The sequence below is a fragment of the Gouania willdenowi genome, unplaced genomic scaffold, assembly GCF_900634775.1.
Source record: "Gouania willdenowi unplaced genomic scaffold, fGouWil2.1 scaffold_196_arrow_ctg1, whole genome shotgun sequence".
Classification (NCBI taxonomy): Eukaryota; Metazoa; Chordata; class Actinopteri; order Blenniiformes; family Gobiesocidae; genus Gouania; species Gouania willdenowi.
In genome coordinates, this window is record NW_021144947.1 from 7501 (window position 1) to 25802 (window position 18302).

General features: G+C 36.1%; 1 protein-coding gene across 1 annotated transcript in view; it reads left to right on the plus strand.

Moving 5' to 3' along the window:
* Positions 1-18302, plus strand: part of LOC114458846 (extracellular matrix protein FRAS1-like) — a gene marked incomplete at its 5' end in the record, with an annotated part of 29250 nt that overhangs the window by 6265 nt on the left and 4683 nt on the right. The window contains 15 exons of the mRNA XM_028441223.1: positions 111-225; positions 1367-1504; positions 1576-1608; positions 1675-1806; positions 3141-3269; positions 3364-3611; positions 7407-7543; positions 7966-8128; positions 8906-9038; positions 9196-9386; positions 10595-10751; positions 14962-15231; positions 15298-15486; positions 17223-17342; positions 17623-17802. Of these exons, the coding sequence (XP_028297024.1) occupies positions 111-225; positions 1367-1504; positions 1576-1608; positions 1675-1806; positions 3141-3269; positions 3364-3611; positions 7407-7543; positions 7966-8128; positions 8906-9038; positions 9196-9386; positions 10595-10751; positions 14962-15231; positions 15298-15486; positions 17223-17342; positions 17623-17802 (2335 nt within the window). The remainder of the gene's footprint in view (positions 1-110; positions 226-1366; positions 1505-1575; positions 1609-1674; positions 1807-3140; positions 3270-3363; positions 3612-7406; positions 7544-7965; positions 8129-8905; positions 9039-9195; positions 9387-10594; positions 10752-14961; positions 15232-15297; positions 15487-17222; positions 17343-17622; positions 17803-18302) is intronic.

The window sequence follows — 18302 nt, forward strand, 5'->3', positions numbered from 1 at the left end:
CAATAACATTTCATATTTTACCCAATAGAACATTTGTTTATATATAATGTTATATTGTATATACATTTAGGATGTAAAGTGTGTGTGTGTGTGTGTGTGTGTGTGTTCAGGCTCTGGAGGACAGGGTGACTGAGATCACATCTGCTGCTCTTTCATTCTTTGATTCTGAAACTCCTGATGATAAACTCATCTATAATATTACTAAACCTCTGTTATCACGACAAGGTGAGACACACACACACACACACTATAATTAAAAATAACTACAGTCATACAGAACATATTAAGTGGAGTTTTATGTCATTTGTAGACATATCTACAACTTATTGTTTTCTCTGCAGTTGTAGAATTCATATCTAAGTGTTAACGTATATACTTTTGTCTCCTGCTAATGAACTAATTAACCTAGTGAAATAAAGCATATGTTGTGAGTTGAAGCTTTAAATAATGTAAAATGCACATCAGAAATCCACTGTTTTTCATCTTTATATACTATAAAATGTCTAAATTTAGTCTAAAATGGCTGCACACACCTGTAATTAATGATTTACAGTATGTTGTAGCTGATAGAGTAACTAAATCTGCTGAATACTAATGTATAGTGTATGAAATGATGCTATTGATCCATTCTGGTCCAACATTTTAGTCAAACTATTTCCATTAGTCATATTTAGTTGTAAAATGTGGGAGTGACTGTAATGGTTGAGAAAGAGATCATCTGTTAGCCCCGCCCCTTTTATAAATCACCTGTAGACTCTACAATATGTGATGAGTAGGTTGGACTGAGATCATAGTGATTAGAGCTATAGCGACTAATGAGTAGCTAGTTAGCATAGCATAGATTGTTCATTGGAGATTTTATAGTATAGAGTAGGCGTGGCTTAACTGCTCTAGGAGCCCCGCCCATAATCAAAGCTTTTTTTTTTAAATTTGCCTCCTAGTGGCAGGTCAGGAGAAAGCAGGGGTTTATGTAAGTGAATAAAGTCAGTATGGTTTATGATCTTTGTGGCCTGTAGGCGTACATTAGAGCAACACATTACAATATCTTTGAAAAAGTTACATTTTTAAGTCCATTTACTCTGTTTTTTTCACAATGTAAGTTTTTAAAAGCCACACTAATGTTGATTACTTTTCTTTGTTTAGAGTATGTTTTGATTTGCAGAGAACTTGGGGGGCTGGAGGGGTGGGGGGGGGGGGGGGGGGGTGTCTTTCCGACACGTTTTTATCACTAAAACACATCTAATTACAGTCAATATCTCTTTATAATGCTCTAATGTTTGTGTTTAATACATTAATCATCTAAAACATGCAGGACTGAGGTTTTTCATGGACACACACTAAACGTCTTCTGTTGTTTCTATGGTAGGGTCCATAGAGCACAGAGATAGACCCTACTCACCTGTCAAACACTTCACTCAGCATGACGTCAACCATGGAAACATCATCTACAGACCTCCACAGGCTCCACCTCACCTACAGGAGCTCTACCAGTACTCCTTCATAGGTCACATGACATACTGTTAACATGCTACACAGATGATTGTGTGTCTCCTAACACTGGTACTATGTCTGCAGGTCTACCAGAGTCACTGAGTGTGTTCTTCACAGGTAAACATCTGTTTAATCTGTTTTTACATTTCTACATTCTTTGTGAATGTTTTATTTCTATTTCAGTATCAGATGGAGAACATACGACTCCTGAGATGGACTTTACTGTTCTGTTATTGTCCAATCATCAGCAGCCTCCAGTGTTTCAGGTTCTAGACCCAGTTCTAGAGGTTAGATATGGAGAGAACGCTTCTATTGGTGAGAACCCACTTTATTAACCCTGTGTGTGTGTGTGTAGGTGTGTGTGTGTTTAGGTGTGTGTGTGTGTGTGTAGGTGTGTAGGTGCGTGTGTGTGAGTGTGTGAGTGTGTGTGTGTGTGTGCGTGTGTGTGTTGTGTGTTGTGTGTGTGTGTGTGTGTTTAGGTGTGTGTGTGTGTGTGTGTGTGTTTAGGTGTGTGTGTGTAGGTGTGTGTGTGTGTGTGTTTAGGTGTGTGTGTGTGTGTGTGTGTAGCTGTGTGTGTGTGTGTAGGTGCGTGTGTGCGTGTGTGTGTGTGTGTGTGTGTGTGTGTGTGTGTGTGTGTGTGTGTGTGTGTGTGTGTGTGTGTGTAGGTGTGTAGGTGTGTAGGTGCGTGAGTGTGTGAGTGTGTGAGTGTGTGTGTGTGTGTGCGTGCGTGTGAGTGTGCATGTGTGTGTGTGTGTGTGTGTGTAGGTGGATCACAGCTAGCTGTCAGTGATGCTGATACTGTGTGTGTGTGTGAGTGTGTGGGTGTGTAGGTGTGTAGGTGCGTGTGTGCGTGTGCGTGTGCATGTGTGTGTGTGTGTGTAGGTGTGTAGGTGCGTGTGTGCGTGTGCGTGTGCATGTGTGTGTGTGTGTGTGTAGGTGTGTAGGTGTGTGTGTGAGTGTGTGAGTGTGTGAGTGTGTGTGCGTGTGTGTGAGTGTGTGTGTGTGTGTGTGTGAGTGTGTGTGTGCGTGTGAGTGTGTGTGTGTGTGTGTGTGTGTGTGTGTGTGTGTGTGTGTGTGTGTGTGTGTGTGTGTGTGTGTGAGTGTGTGTGTGTGTGTGTGTGTGTGTAGGTGGATCACAGCTAGCTGTCAGTGATGCTGATACTGTGTGTGTGTGTGTGTGTGTGTGTGTGTGTGTGTGTGTGTGTGTGTGTAGGTGGATCACAGCTAGCTGTCAGTGATGCTGATACTGTGTGTGTGTGTGTGTGTGTGTGTGTGTGTGTGTAGGTGGATCACAGCTAGCTGTCAGTGATGCTGATACTGTGTGTGTTGTGTGTGTGTGTGTGTGTGTGTGTGTGTGTGTAGGTGGATCACAGCTAGCTGTCAGTGATGCTGATACTGTGTGTGTGTGTGTGTGTGTGTGTGTGTGTGTAGGTGGATCACAGCTAGCTGTCAGTGATGCTGATACTGTGTGTGTGTGTGTGTGTGTGGTGTGTGTGTGTGTAGGTGGATCACAGCTAGCTGTCAGTGATGCTGATACTGTGTGTGTGTGTGTGTGTGTGTGTGTGTGTGTGTGTGTGTAGGTGGATCACAGCTAGCTGTCAGTGATGCTGATACTGTGTGTGTGTGTGTGTGTGTGTGTGTGTGTGTAGGTGGATCACAGCTAGCTGTCAGTGATGCTGATACGTCTCCTGATGAACTAGAGTTTGAAGTCATTGAATCTCCTGTTCACGGTGAACTGATGAGGACAGACTCACACACTAACACACTCATCACTAATGGTACGATAACACACACACATCCACAGGACAGATAGTGTGTGTGTGTTTCAGACTGGACAAACTCATGTATTTATTTCTATATTTTTATTGTCAGGTGACACGTTTACCTTCAGTGACATCACACATAATGTCCTGGTATACCACCATGCTGGCCTCTCTACACAGGATGACTTCATCACTTTCACTGTTAGTGATGGTATCTCCATGGCAACCACAGTAGTACAGGTTGTGGTTCTAGGATCAGAGAACCAGGGGCCACAAAAAGACCCCAAAGCCTCTCTGTCTATGACAGTAGGAGAGAAGAGCAGCTCTATCCTGAGACGTTCACACCTGGCCTACAGCGTGAGTTACACTATTTATTTATTTATTTATTTATTTATTTATTTATTTATTTATTTATTTATGTATTTATTTATGTATTTATTTATTTATGTATTTATTTATTTATGTATTTATTTATTTATTTATTTATTTATTTATTTATTTATTTATTTATTTATTTATTTATTTATTTATTTATTTATGTAATTATTTATGTATTTATTTATTTATGTATTTATTTATTTATGTATTTATTTATTTATTTATTTATTTATTTATTTATTTATGTATTTATTTATTTATTTCTTTATTTATTTATTTATGGGGGTGTACTCACAGGTAAAAGTATAGATACTTGAATAAAAAATGACTCTGGTAGAAACAAAAATATTGAAGTTAATCCTTTAAGTAAAAAAATAAACATAAAACATTTGTCCCTTCAATAATAAAACACCGTTCTATTTGATAATATTTGGTGAGATGTCTCACTATGGGATGCAATCTGTCTGCATTCCTCAGAAGCATTTATTTCAATCTGCCAATCCTGATTGGCCGGTGAAGCGCGTCCGTCCATTAGGGGGAGACCCACCTCCTATAAAAGGATACGGACAGACGTGCACTATTCACACACCTCCTCTCCTTTCAGCTATTTTCTGTTTTTTTTGCCAGTTGAACTGTCCACAGGTGGAGTCTCTTTATTCTAGTCGCTGGACGCTGGCAGAACTAGCGCCTGCTCTGGACCACAACAGGTGAAGTGTGTGAAATACAGCTGTTACCTTGCTTTGTTTGGTCGGTGCTGATCTTTGCTGCTGAAAGGTAGTGAACCTCTGAGCCTCAGCTCCGGCTGAAGGCTCCTTCCATCGCTGTTGCTCCGGCACACGTTGGTCTCCAGCCGCTCTTTCACTCCGGTGTTAGCCCCGCTGCACGCTCCTTGCCGCAAGGCCGGTGCGTTGACCTCAGCGCAGCGTTGACCTTGCTGTTGCCCTCGGCACCTATGGGTCCGTGCACACGTCGGTCCTCCCTCTGGGCGCTCACGAAAGTGTGTAGCTCGGCTCCAGCTCCAGATACTACGGTATTCGAGCTTCGGACAAAAGCGAAAGCTGACGGTCCAGCACGCGTTGGCCTGCATTCCTGCTAGCACCATGTGCTAGCTGCCTCATGGTAGCGTAAGCTTGCCACCTGCTCTCCTAACTGTGTCACACAATGATGGAAGCTGAAGCCTCTCTCACCAAGGGAGCGTGATGCTCTGGGACACATGAGGAATTTCCAACTGTGGGGGGCCTCACATGGGCTCGATCCTGTGCGTCATGGCGCACGGAGGGTCTCGGTTGCGCCAGAGTGCGGCTCGGCTTTGCGCCACTGGCGTGTCCCGGGCTTCTTGACGGACGGAGTGCCTATGTGCATCGATACGTCCAGGAAGGTGATCTCCCCAGAGGTGGTGCAGCATCTGTGAGCTCGTTACGAATGGGCCGAGGTGGACCTGTTCGCTGGGGGAGAAAAAATGTGCAGTGCGCAATGTTCTTCTCCTTGTGCAGCACGGAAGCTCCCCTCAGCGCAGACGCACTACCACACGATTGTCCGCGCGTACATTCCCCCCATTGGCTCTAATGCGGACACACACCAATCCTGGTGGCTCCACTGTGGCTGGTGGACATTTACTGCTGTGTGCTCGTCCCTGGCAGCTCCCGCTGCGCAGGGTTTTTGTCAATCATTTCTGCAGGACCTGATTGACAAAAACAAAGCCTGTAACACTGTAAAAGTGTATTTGGCGGCGATCACCATCTGTCACGTTGGCTTTGGGGATAAGTCGGCCAGTCAGCCCCCGCTGATCTGCCAGTTTTTGAAGGGAGCACGTTGGCTCCTCCCCGTGTCCAGACCACTGGTGTCACCGTGGGGTCTGACGGTGGTTTTGGAGGGACCTAAACCTCCTCCTTTCAAACCACTGGAGGAGGTGGGCCTGAAGTTTGCCTCTCTTAAGGCTGTCTTGTTACTGGCTCTGGCTTCAGCCAAGAGTGTCAGTGACATCCATGCTCTCTCAGTTCATCCGTCGTGCGCTCAGCTTTTCCCAGGTGATGCGAGAATCATCCTGAGACCCAACCTGGTCTTTGTGCCGAAGGTTGTGGGCTCGTGTTCTCCCATTGACCTTTTGGCCTTTTCTACCTCACAGGGTGAACAGCAGCATGAATGTGTTATGTCCAGTTCATGCCATCTGCACTTATATGGATATGACAAGGAACCTCAGGAGGAGCGATCAGCTGTTCGTCTCCTAGGCCAATCCCCGTAAGGGGAAGCCTGTTACTAAGCAACACCTGTCATACTGGGTGGTGGAGGCTATTGCTTTGACTTACCCGTGTCAGGGTCACATCCTGGGCTTTGTTCAGGGGAGTGTCTGTTCAGGACATCTGTGTAGCGGCAGGTTGGACCTTTCCCCTCACGTTTGTCAGCTTTTACATGCTGGACGTTTCCGCCTCATGCGTGGCACGGGCAGTTTTACTGTCCTGATGTGATCAGACATCTGCCCTGGAGGCTGGTACGCTCAATAAGCACGTCTGCACTACGGGGGAGTTTCCATATCCCACACATCTCACGAAATACTATGAAATAGAACTTTAGGTTATGTATATAACACTGGTTCTATGTGTAATATAAGTGAGATGTCTCACCAGACAACCTTCTTTCTCGAACGAGGAGAGGAGGTGCTTAATTTGAATAGTGCACGTCTGTCCGTGTCCTTCTTTTGTAGGAGGTGTGTCTCCTCCTAGCGGCCAATCAGGATTGGCAGATTGAAATAAATGATTCTGAGGAATGAAGACAGAGGTCACATCCCATAGTGAGACATCTCACTTACTGTATATTACTCATAGAACTGGGGTTATATACATAACCTAAAGTTTTTAAACCCCACACATCTTTTATTTTTTTAAGAACTTGTAGAAAACTGATACATGGAACGTCTGGTGAGTTTAGCTCTCATTATAAAAATAAACTGTAAAGAAAATGTTTAAAACTCCTCCTGCTTTGATGGTTTGAGTCTTTTTACATTGTGACATCATGTTTGAAGGTCTTCAAAGTAACAATTTCATTTTTTAAATGTATGGAGTAGAAAGTACAGATATTTGTTTCAAAAAGTAAGAAGTAAAAGTAAAAAGTTAACAAAACACAAAAAAACACTCAAGTAATGTATGGATGCCAGAAAAAACTACTTAAGTACAGTAACAAAGTATTTGTTAGCTCTGGTTACTAAGACGACCAAAACAAATGAGGCTGATATATATATTGTATTTGAACTATTGAATTGTATGATTTGAAGAAGCAAATCAAGCTTCAACATATTATTACTGTTACAGTAAATAAATGAGAACACAACCATAATAAAGTGATTATGGGAGTTAATCTGTGACGACGTGAACGCTGTGAGGAAAACAAGAATGAAGATGAAATGATACATGATTAATAACAACAACTCTTCACATTTCAAAATGTTTGACCTGATAAATATCTGAAGTTGTTTATTTCATGTAAAGCTGTGACAGTAATAATCTGACTTCTATTGTGTGAGCTACAGTATATGATATTATTATTATATTCATCTATTTGTATCTTCTCCTAATATGTATTTATTAGAGTCAAACACATTATATGAATGTTACTTTGTTTGTGCAGGTTTAGTTAATCAATAGTTTGTGGTATTTAGTTAATAAATGTTTTTAACTGTGAGTTATACATAATGTAGACACAGTTTATTACATGACATTGTTTCTATATAATGTAATTGTTATTCCTCATCTTATGACATGTATTTATTTTATTGATCAGGACGATACGAGCCATGATGATCAGATTATAATCCAGCTGGTGTCTGTTCCCATGTATGGAACCCTGAGCAGATCTAAGGAGGATCTAAAGGATTACTCCTCCTTCACCATGGAAGACATCAACCAGCACAGGATCAGGTCTAACATCTATTATAAAACATCTATAACATTAACACACTTATTACTGTTATATTTCATCATCATTTATTATTGGGAGTTTTTCATGCATTTAGTTGTAGTTTAAAGTATTTTATTCTCACTATGTTTATCACACAGTCATAATTATGCTTTAGAAACACCCTGAAATAAACAATAGTGTGTCATAAATAAATACAATAAAAGTTTATTATTAAGAGATAAAAAATAAACTGTGGGGTTTATAGACGGTGGCTCTGAGCAGAAAACTAAACTCTAGATTATAGAGAAACACACAGATGTTAGAGTGAAGGACGAGGATGTGTTAGTAGTAGAAATGTTTATAGAAATATAGAATGGTCATTGACACACACACACATTAAAACAATCACAGTAAAAACTCATGAATATTTCTAATATTCCAGGTACATCACCTCCATAGAAACAGGAAGTCAGCCCATCACTGACATCTTCCACTTTGTTGTTCATGATGGAGATAAAAATCACCTTGACAACCAGATGTTCACCATCACCGTCACATCTACACCCAGACCTCTACCAGTGGTCACTGTTAAGAATGGAATTAAGGTAATTATACGTATTTATCATTTTTATACTGATAGAGATCATGTATCAGTATTTTTATATATATATAATCTAATATTAATATATATATATTTGATTACCGGTAAAATGGTTTCCAGCCTTTAGTGGACTGTGACCCCAAAAACACTGTTTTCATCTAGAATTGGTTTTTGATCTTGTTTGTTTTATTAAATCCTGAGTTACACTAGCTCAGATGTTTATACTGCATTTTATTTGAAATTGATTTATATTTGAGAAAGTAAAAGTATAAAATACAGATGAGATTGTGTTTTAAAGTTTTAAAAAATGAATGTTTTAATCAGTAATGTATTTATTTTATTACTAGATATTTTAGGTGATCCTAACAAAAATGAGTTAATTAAACTAATATTTATGTGACATTCATCAGTACGGGTTGATTGACTTTTTATTCATATTTTTGAGGGTGTGAGTGTTATTCTGATCTATGAAATATAACTAACATCAGATATATGCAAATTAGCTCTTCTATTATGATTTTAACTAAACAAACTTTAATTTTAACAGTATAAGATATAATCATTGAATAAAAATGTACATTTCACACTGATATCATATCAAAGTAACATTTCACAGTGAAATCTAAAGAATAAATCCATGACCAACCTGCTGCTCAATGTGTACTTATGTATATTCTAAATATTTAACATGTGGTTATTTTACAGTAGAAACCCAATCATTAGCATCCGATCTAAAATAACTGATTACTGTAAAATACTGCTCTATTAACGCTGATGTCAGGTCCATGAAGGTGGGCGTGTCCAGTTATCAACCAATCACATCATGGTATCAGACGTAGAAACACCCAGAACAGACCTTCTCATCTGGCTCGTTTCTCCTCCTAAATATGGATTTATAGAAAACACCAAGAAAGGTAAGAAACATAATAATCACATTTAGAAATAATAATAAATAATAAAGGAGATCAAAGTCAATGAAACCATAACATATTGGAAACAAAAGTCAAAAAGAACTTGTAATTATGACTATTTTTAATAACCTAATACTTGTGTTTTCTATAATTCCATCAGGTGTTTCATTTGGGAGCTCAAAGGTCGTGACCCCTGAAGAACCGTTTTCTGTGGACGACCTGACGTCTGGTCACATGTTCTACGTCCAGGACCGTCAGCGAGAACCCAACCCCCAGCAGGACCTGTTCAGCCTTTATATCAGTGATGGTCAGAGACACACAGAGGCCTTCACTGTAGAGATAGACATACAGGTATACACACATTAATATGTTTTATTATAATTCTCATATTTACAATACGACAATTAATCCTATAAGCAAGTTTAGTTAAATGTGGCTGTGACATATTTAATACTGTACATACTTATTGTTGATTTAATCTGTTTATGTCATAATTCATACAGAATAATAGAACAACCCTGTGTTTTTACAGTATATATATATTTATGTTATTTATCTCTACAGCAGAGTATAGAGGATAAATTATGTTTTTATAATATATATTTATATGTTATTTATCTTTACAGCAGAGTATAGAGGATAAATTATGTTTTTATAATATATATTTATATGTTATTTATCTCTACAGCAGAGTATAGAGGATAAATTATGTTTTTACAGTATATATTTATATGTTATTTATCTTTACAGCAGAGTATAGAGGATAAATTATGTTTTTACAGTATATATTTATATGTTATTTATCTCTACAGCAGAGTATAGAGGATAAATTATGTTTTTACAGTATATATATATTTATGTTATTTATCTTTACAGCAGAGTATAGAGGATAAATTATGTTTTTACAGTATATATTTATATGTTATTTATCTTTACAGCAGAGTATAGAGGATAAATTATGTTTTTACAGTATATATTTATATGTTATTTATCTCTACAGCAGAGTATAGAGGATAAATTATGTTTTTACAGTATATATTTATATGTTATTTATCTCTACAGCAGAGTATAGAGGATAAATTATGTTTTTACAGTATATATATATTTATGTTATTTATCTTTACAGCAGAGTATAGAGGATAAATTATGTTTTTACAGTATATATTTATATGTTATTTATCTTTACAGCAGAGTATAGAGGATAAATTATGTTTTTATAATATATATTTATATGTTATTTATCTTTACAGCAGAGTATAGAGGATAAATTATGTTTTTACAGTATATATTTATATGTTATTTATCTCTACAGCAGAGTATAGAGGATAAATTATGTTTTATAATATATATTTATATGTTATTTATCTTTACAGCAGAGTATAGAGGATAAATTATGTTTTTACAGTATATATTTATATGTTATTTATCTCTACAGCAGAGTATAGAGGATAAATTATGTTTTTATAATATATATTTATATGTTATTTATCTCTACAGCAGAGTATAGAGGATAAATTATGTTTTTATAATATATATTTATATGTTATTTATCTCTACAGCAGAGTATAGAGGATAAAGAACCTGTGGTGTCAGTCAGCATCATCCACGTAGAGGAAAACTCTGGAGTTATCATCACTAACTCATCTCTCAGTATCCATGACAACGACACACCTGAAAGTGAAATCACCTTCACCATCACTAAAGTTCCTACCAATGGTGAGCTCTAACATGTATAATATTTATATCTGTATTAATGACAAAATATAGGAATTCAGGTTTGATGAAAGCTTCACTCATTTATTTTTCACTTTTAAAACAAACTGTGGCTCTAGGGCTGGATGGCCCCCACCTGGTGTCTTAGTCCAGTGTTTCTCAAATGGGGGTACATGTACCCCTAGGGGAACACAATGGAAATACAAACAAGCGGTGAATAGCACGTACCACGTTCCCAACAATTCAGTGAAATAACTGGGTTCCACAGATGTTAGTTCCACTGGTCTGTAGTCATTCAGGAACAATGGTGGGACTTTCAGGCAGGATGGGACCATGGCCAGTTCCAGAGAGGTGTTAGAGATCCTCATTAGGAACCCTGAGAACCTTATCTGGTTCCATCTGATCCCACTGCTTTGTGAGGGTTTAGAACCTTTAGAACCTTCCTCATTTGATGTTCCTGCAGCTCAGATGAGTCGGTGCTGCTGGGGGACCTTGAGGTTGGGGGTCTGGGTGGGGCCTCTCTACCTTGAAGTGGGTTAAAAGTGGTTGAGCTCTTCCACCAGTGAGATGTTTGCAGAGCTGTCCTGGTGGTTGGTAGCTGCTGTAAGCCCTTGTTGTCATCCAGATGGTTGTCCTCCTTCCTGTGGTAGCCCCTCTTAATCCCTCTCCTCAGGGTTCCTCTGGTGATGCTGTAAGTGACCACACCTCCACCGTCATCCAGGGTTTTTTCTTGTTGAACACCTTGATGTGTTTTTTCTACTGTGATGTTGTCTGGATGTAGATCAGTCCTCAGAAGTATTCATCCATCTCCAGGTGATCAACCACAGTGTTATGGACAACTACTTCAGTAGTAGTATACTGTACAGGTTCTTTACAGTTCTTGTGGCTGGTCTTATTCTTCTCCTGAGGGCTTTGGAGGCTGGGACCATGAACAGTGAAGATGTGATCAGATGGGACCAGGGTAGGGAGGGTTATAGACTCATAGCCTGCTTCAGGTTACAATAGACCCTGTCTAATGTCTTTTTCCCTCTACATGGTACATAGTACATAGTACATAGTATATAGTATATAGTATATACTACATAGCATATAGTATATAGTATATACTACATAGTACATAGTACATAGTATATAGTATATAGTATATACTACATAGTATATAGTATATAGTATATACTACATAGTACATAGTACATAGTATATAGTATATAGTATATACTACATAGTATATAGTACATAGTATATACTACATAGTACATAGTACATAGTATATAGTATATAGTATATACTACATAGTACATAGTACATAGTATATAGTATATAGTATATACTACATAGTATATAGTATATAGTATATACTACATAGTACATAGTATATAGTATATAGTATATACTACATAGTATATAGTACATAGTATATACTACATAGTACATAGTATATAGTACATAGTACATAGTACATAGTACAGAGTACATAGTATAGTATATAGTCCATAGTACATAGTACATAGTATATAGTATATACTATATAGTACATAGTACATACTACATAGTATATAGTATATAGTATATAGTACATAGTACATACTACATAGTATATAGTATATACTACATAGTAATATAGTAATATAGTACATACTACATAGTATATAGTATATAAGTATATAGTACATAGTACATAGTACATACTACATAGTATATAGTATATACTACATAGTATATAGTATATAGTATATAGTACATAGTACATAGTATATAGTATATACTACATAGTATATAGTATATACTATATAGTACATAGTACATACTACATAGTATATAGTATATAGTACATAGTACATACTACATAGTATATAGTACATACTACATAGTATATAGTATATAGTACATACTACATAGTATATAGTATATAAGTATATAGTACATAGTACATACTACATAGTATATAGTATATAGTATATAGTATATAGTACATAGTATATAGTATATAGTATATAGTATATAGTATATACTACATAGTACATAGTACATAGTATATAGTATATACTACATAGTACATAGTATATAGTATATAGTATATACTACATAGTACATAGTACATAGTATATAGTATATAGTACATAGTACATAGTACATACTATATAGTATATAGTACATAGTACATAGTACATATTATATAGTATATACTATATAGTACATAGTACATACTACATACTACATAGTATATAGTATATAGTATATAGTACATAGTACATACTACATAGTATATAGTATATACTACATAGTATATAGTACATACTACATAGTATATAGTATATAAGTATATAGTACATAGTACATAGTACATAGTACATAGTACATAGTACATACTACATAGTATATAGTACATAGTATATATTATATACTACATAGTATATAGTATATAGTATATAGTACATAGTACATAGTATATACTACATAGTATATAGTATATAGTATATAGTACATAGTACATAGTATATACTACATAGTATATAGTATATAGTACATAGTATATAGTATATAGTATATAGTACATAGTATATAGTTTATAGTATATAGTATATAGTACATAGTACATAGTATATAGTATATACTACATAGTATATAGTATATAGTATATAGTATATACTACATAGTACATAGTACATAGTATATAGTATATAGTATATAGTACATAGTACATAGTACATAGTATATAGTACATAGTACATAGTATATACTATATAGTACATAGTACATAGTACATACTACATAGTATATAGTATATAGTACATAGTACATACTACATAGTATATAGTATATAGTACATAGTACATACTACATAGTATATAGTATATAGTACATAGTATATACTACATAGTATATAGTATATAGTATATAGTACATACTACATAGTATATACTATATAGTATATAGTACATAGTATATAGTATATAGTATATAGTATATAGTACATAGTACATAGTACATAGTATATAGTATATAGTATATACTACATAGTACATAGTATATAGTATATACTATATACTACATAGTACATAGTATATAGTATATAGTATATAGTATATACTACATAGTACATAGTATATAGTATATAGTATATAGTACATAGTACATAGTATATAGTATATAGTACATAGTACATAGTACATAGTATATAGTATATACTATATAGTACATAGTACACACTACATAGTATATAGTATATAGTACATAGTACATAGTATATAGTATATACTATATACTATATAGTACATAGTACATACTACATAGTATATAGTATATAGTATATACTACATAGTATATAGTATATAGTACATAGTACATACTACATAGTATATAGTATATAGTATATACTACATAGTATATAGTATATAGTACATAGTACATACTACATAGTATATAGTATATAGTACATAGTACATACTACATAGTATATAGTACATAGTACATAGTATATAGTACATAGTACATACTACATAGTATATAGTATATAGTATATAGTACATACTACATAGTATATAGTATATAGTATATAGTATATAGTACATAGTATATAGTATATAGTATATAGTACATAGTACATACTACATAGTATATAGTATATAGTATATACTACATAGTATATAGTATATAGTATATAGTATATAGTACATAGTACATACTACATAGTATATAGTATATAGTACGTAGTACATAGTACATACTACATAGGATATAGTATATAGTATATACTACATAGTATATAGTATATAGTATATAGTACATAGTACATAGTACATAGTACATACTACATAGTATATAGTATATAGTACATACTACATAGTACACTGTGTACTGTGTACTATGTACTATGTACTATGTACTGTGTACTGTGTACTATGTACTGTGTACTATGTACTGTGTACTGTGTACTATGTACTATGTACTGTGTACTGTGTACTATATACTATGTACTGTGTACTATGTACTGTGTACTATGTACCTTGTACTATGTACTGTGTACTGTGTACTGTGTACTATGTACTATGTATTGTGTACTGTGTGCTATGTACTATGTACTATGTACTGTGTACTGTGTACTATATACTATGTACTGTGTACTGTGTACTATATACTATGTACTGTGTACTATGTACTGTGTACTGTGTACTGTGTACTATGTACTGTGTACTATGTATATATCCTCCAGGTAAGCTGCGCAGACGTCAGTTCCAGTCCCAGCCCCTGGAGAAGGGGCGTGTCCTAACGCTGGGCCATACCTTCACCTATCAGGACGTTATTGATCAGCTGATAGTCTACACCCTAAAACTGGACCTGACCCCCCACAAAGAGGATGAAGTAGGGTTCACCATCACTGATGGGATCTACACACACTCAGCCCATCTGGAGTTCACCATGGACCCTAGGAGGGGTGAAGGACCACGTATTACCATCAACAGAGGATTACAACTACTATCAGGTCAGATTTACCACAATCATAAATCAATAAAGAGCAGCTATAAATAAAGTGTTTTTATTCCTGTAGGATCATCATCAAAGATCACTGATCAGAACCTTAAAGCTACAGACACAGACTCAGACAGTAATAGATTACTGTACTTTATCACTAAAGACCCTCCTGTTGGTCAAATACTGCTGAGTCAGGACGGACACGTGGACAAGGTCTCAGCTCATGGACCTACACACACCTTCTATCAGGAGGACATCAACAAAGGTGTGTGTGTGTGTCTGTGTGTGTGTCTGTGTGTCTGTGTGTCTGTGTGTGTGTGTGTGTGTGGGTGTGTGTGTGTCTGTGTGTGTGTGTCTGTCTATGTGTGTGTGTGTGTGTGTGTGTGTGTGTGTGGGTGTCTGTGTGTGTGTTGATGTGTGTGTGTGTGTGTGTGTGTGTGTGTGTCTGAGTGTGTGTGTGTGTGTGTGTGTGTGTGTGTGGGTGTGTGTGTGTGTTGATGTGTGTGTGTGTGTGTGTCTGTGTGTGTATGCGTGTGTGTGTGTGTGTGTGTGTGTGTGTGTGTGTGTGTGTGTGTGTGTGTGTGTGTGTGTGTGTGTGTGTGGGTGGGTGTCTGTGTGTGTGTTGATGTGTGTGTGTTTGCGTGTGTGTGTGTGTGTCTGTGTGTGTATGTGTGTGTTGATGTGTGTGTGTATGTGTGTGTGTCTGTGTGTGTATGTGTGTGTGTGTGTGTCTGTGTGTGTGTCTGTCTGTCTATGTGTGTGTGTGAGTGTGTCTGTGTGTGTTGATGTGTGTGTGTGTTTGTGTGTGTGTGTCTGTGTGTGTGTCTGTCTGTCTATGTGTGTGTGTGAGTGTGTCTGTGTGTGTTGATGTGTGTGTGTGTTTGTGTGTGTGTGTCTGTGTGTGTGTCTGTGTGATTGTGTGTGTGTGTGTATGTTTGTGTGTGTGTGTGTGTGTGTGTGTTGATGTGTGTGTCTGTGTTTGTGTGTGTGTGTGTGTGTCTGTGTGTGTGTGTGTATCTGTGTGTGTGTCTGTGTGTGTGTGTATCTGTGTGTGTGTGTGTGTGTGTGTGTGTGTGTGTGTGTGTGTGTTGATGTGTGTGTGTGTGTGTGTTGATGTGTGTGTGTGTGTGTGTGTGTGTGTGTGTGTTGATGTGTGTGTGTGTGTATGTGTGTGTGTTTGTGTGTGTGTGTATCTGTGTGTGTGTGTGTGTGTGTGTGTGTGTGTTGATGTGTGTGTGTGTGTGTGTGTGTGTTGATGTGTGTGTGTGTGTGTGTATGTGTATGTGTGTGTGTTTGTGTGAGATTACATTGAAATAATCTTTTATTACATTTTTACAAAGATTAAAATGTATTTTCTAGTGACTCGTTTAATTTTCTAGATTAATCTGTAGATTTTCAAATCTGTCACTCAAAATAATTTCACAGTAAACTCAACATTATGAAGAGAATGATTATAGTTGTAAATTATTTACTTTATTAATTCATTAATACTGATTAATACTAGTGGCCCTATCCCTAAAGTAACTCTAATGTAGAATATACAACACACATGGTATTACTGTATGTCTAATGTTAAAGTTTTCTATTTGTGACGTTATGTAAAGATATTTTTTATCTTCATCAGTGAATAAGTGAATAAAATCACCTTTAAGTAACTTTCACACAGTTTGATTTCAAAGAAAATTCTCATTGATTTTAGTTTATTTTTTTATTCTTTTTTTAATAGTTTATTTTCTTACATGTTTTTTTTACAATAGCTTTAAACTTAAAATCTTCGTTACCCACTGTAAATATATAATCTCCATTAAACACACTTTTTTATCATCACTTACTATTTAACATTATATATATATACATATATATACAGTATATATACATATATACAGTACTGTATATATGTATATATACTGTATATATGTATATAAACTGTATATATATATGTATATATACTGTATATATATATGTATATATACTGTATGTATGTATATGTGTGTGTTCCAGGCCACCTACAGTACAGCCATGATAAAGGAGAGAAAGGAGGAAGTGTGTCTTTAACCTTTGACGTTGTTGATCCAGAGGGAAATAAACTCATCCATCAGTCGTTCTTCATCAGTGTGCTGGGTACGCTTTCATTGGTTTATTTTTATATATATCTACTTTAGCTATAATGCTAACGTAGTAGCTTTTCATTGTTTATGTTTATGAGTGATTGTTTCTTTTATTTATAACTGCTGATGTAAAGTGTTCATGTGAGGCGGAGCTTATATTTATGTTTAGTGGACAGTGCATACACATTATATATAATGATTTTAAGGAGATAAATAGAATAAAATGTATTAGTAATACCTGAGAATAATAGGAGGGTTAAAAAAGATGCTAATGCTAACCCTTTCTGTTGTAGAGGACCATCTCCCTCCCACTGTGGTGGTTAATAAAGGTCTGGTACTGGATGAAAACTCCATGAAGAAACTAACCACTCTACAGCTGTCATCCACTGATAAGGACAGTGAACCAGGAGAACTGATCTATAAAATCATTAAACACACTAGCCTGGGACACCTGGAACACTCCCACAGCCCTGGTAATAATAATAATAATAATAATATTAGAATTATAATCATTATAATCATTGTCAGTTAAAAAAAGATCAAATCAGATTTTAGATCAAAGCTCAAAGTTTGAACTGAACAAAAAAGAAACATTTATCAAACAGAATAAAATCTTCAAACAAAATGAAAAACAGTTTGATTCCAGATGTGAAAGTGATGTTATGAACAGATGTGGTCTACACCCTGTGACTGTAACCTGGAGGAACCATGGGTAGAGGAGACAGTGCTCACATATCTAGTGTCATCACTAAATCATAAAACAGTTTTCAGATGTCATTTAAAACCAGTTCTGGAAACGCTTCTCCAGGTCCTTCCTTTTATTCTTCTAACAATCTTCTTGACACTATGATGTACCTGCATGGTTCTGCAGAGGGAGAACTATGATACTAGACAGATGAGTGTTTGACATTCTGTTCTACCAATGACATCATCTACATGGAACAAAAGGGGGCGAGAAAAGGATGTTGGGGAT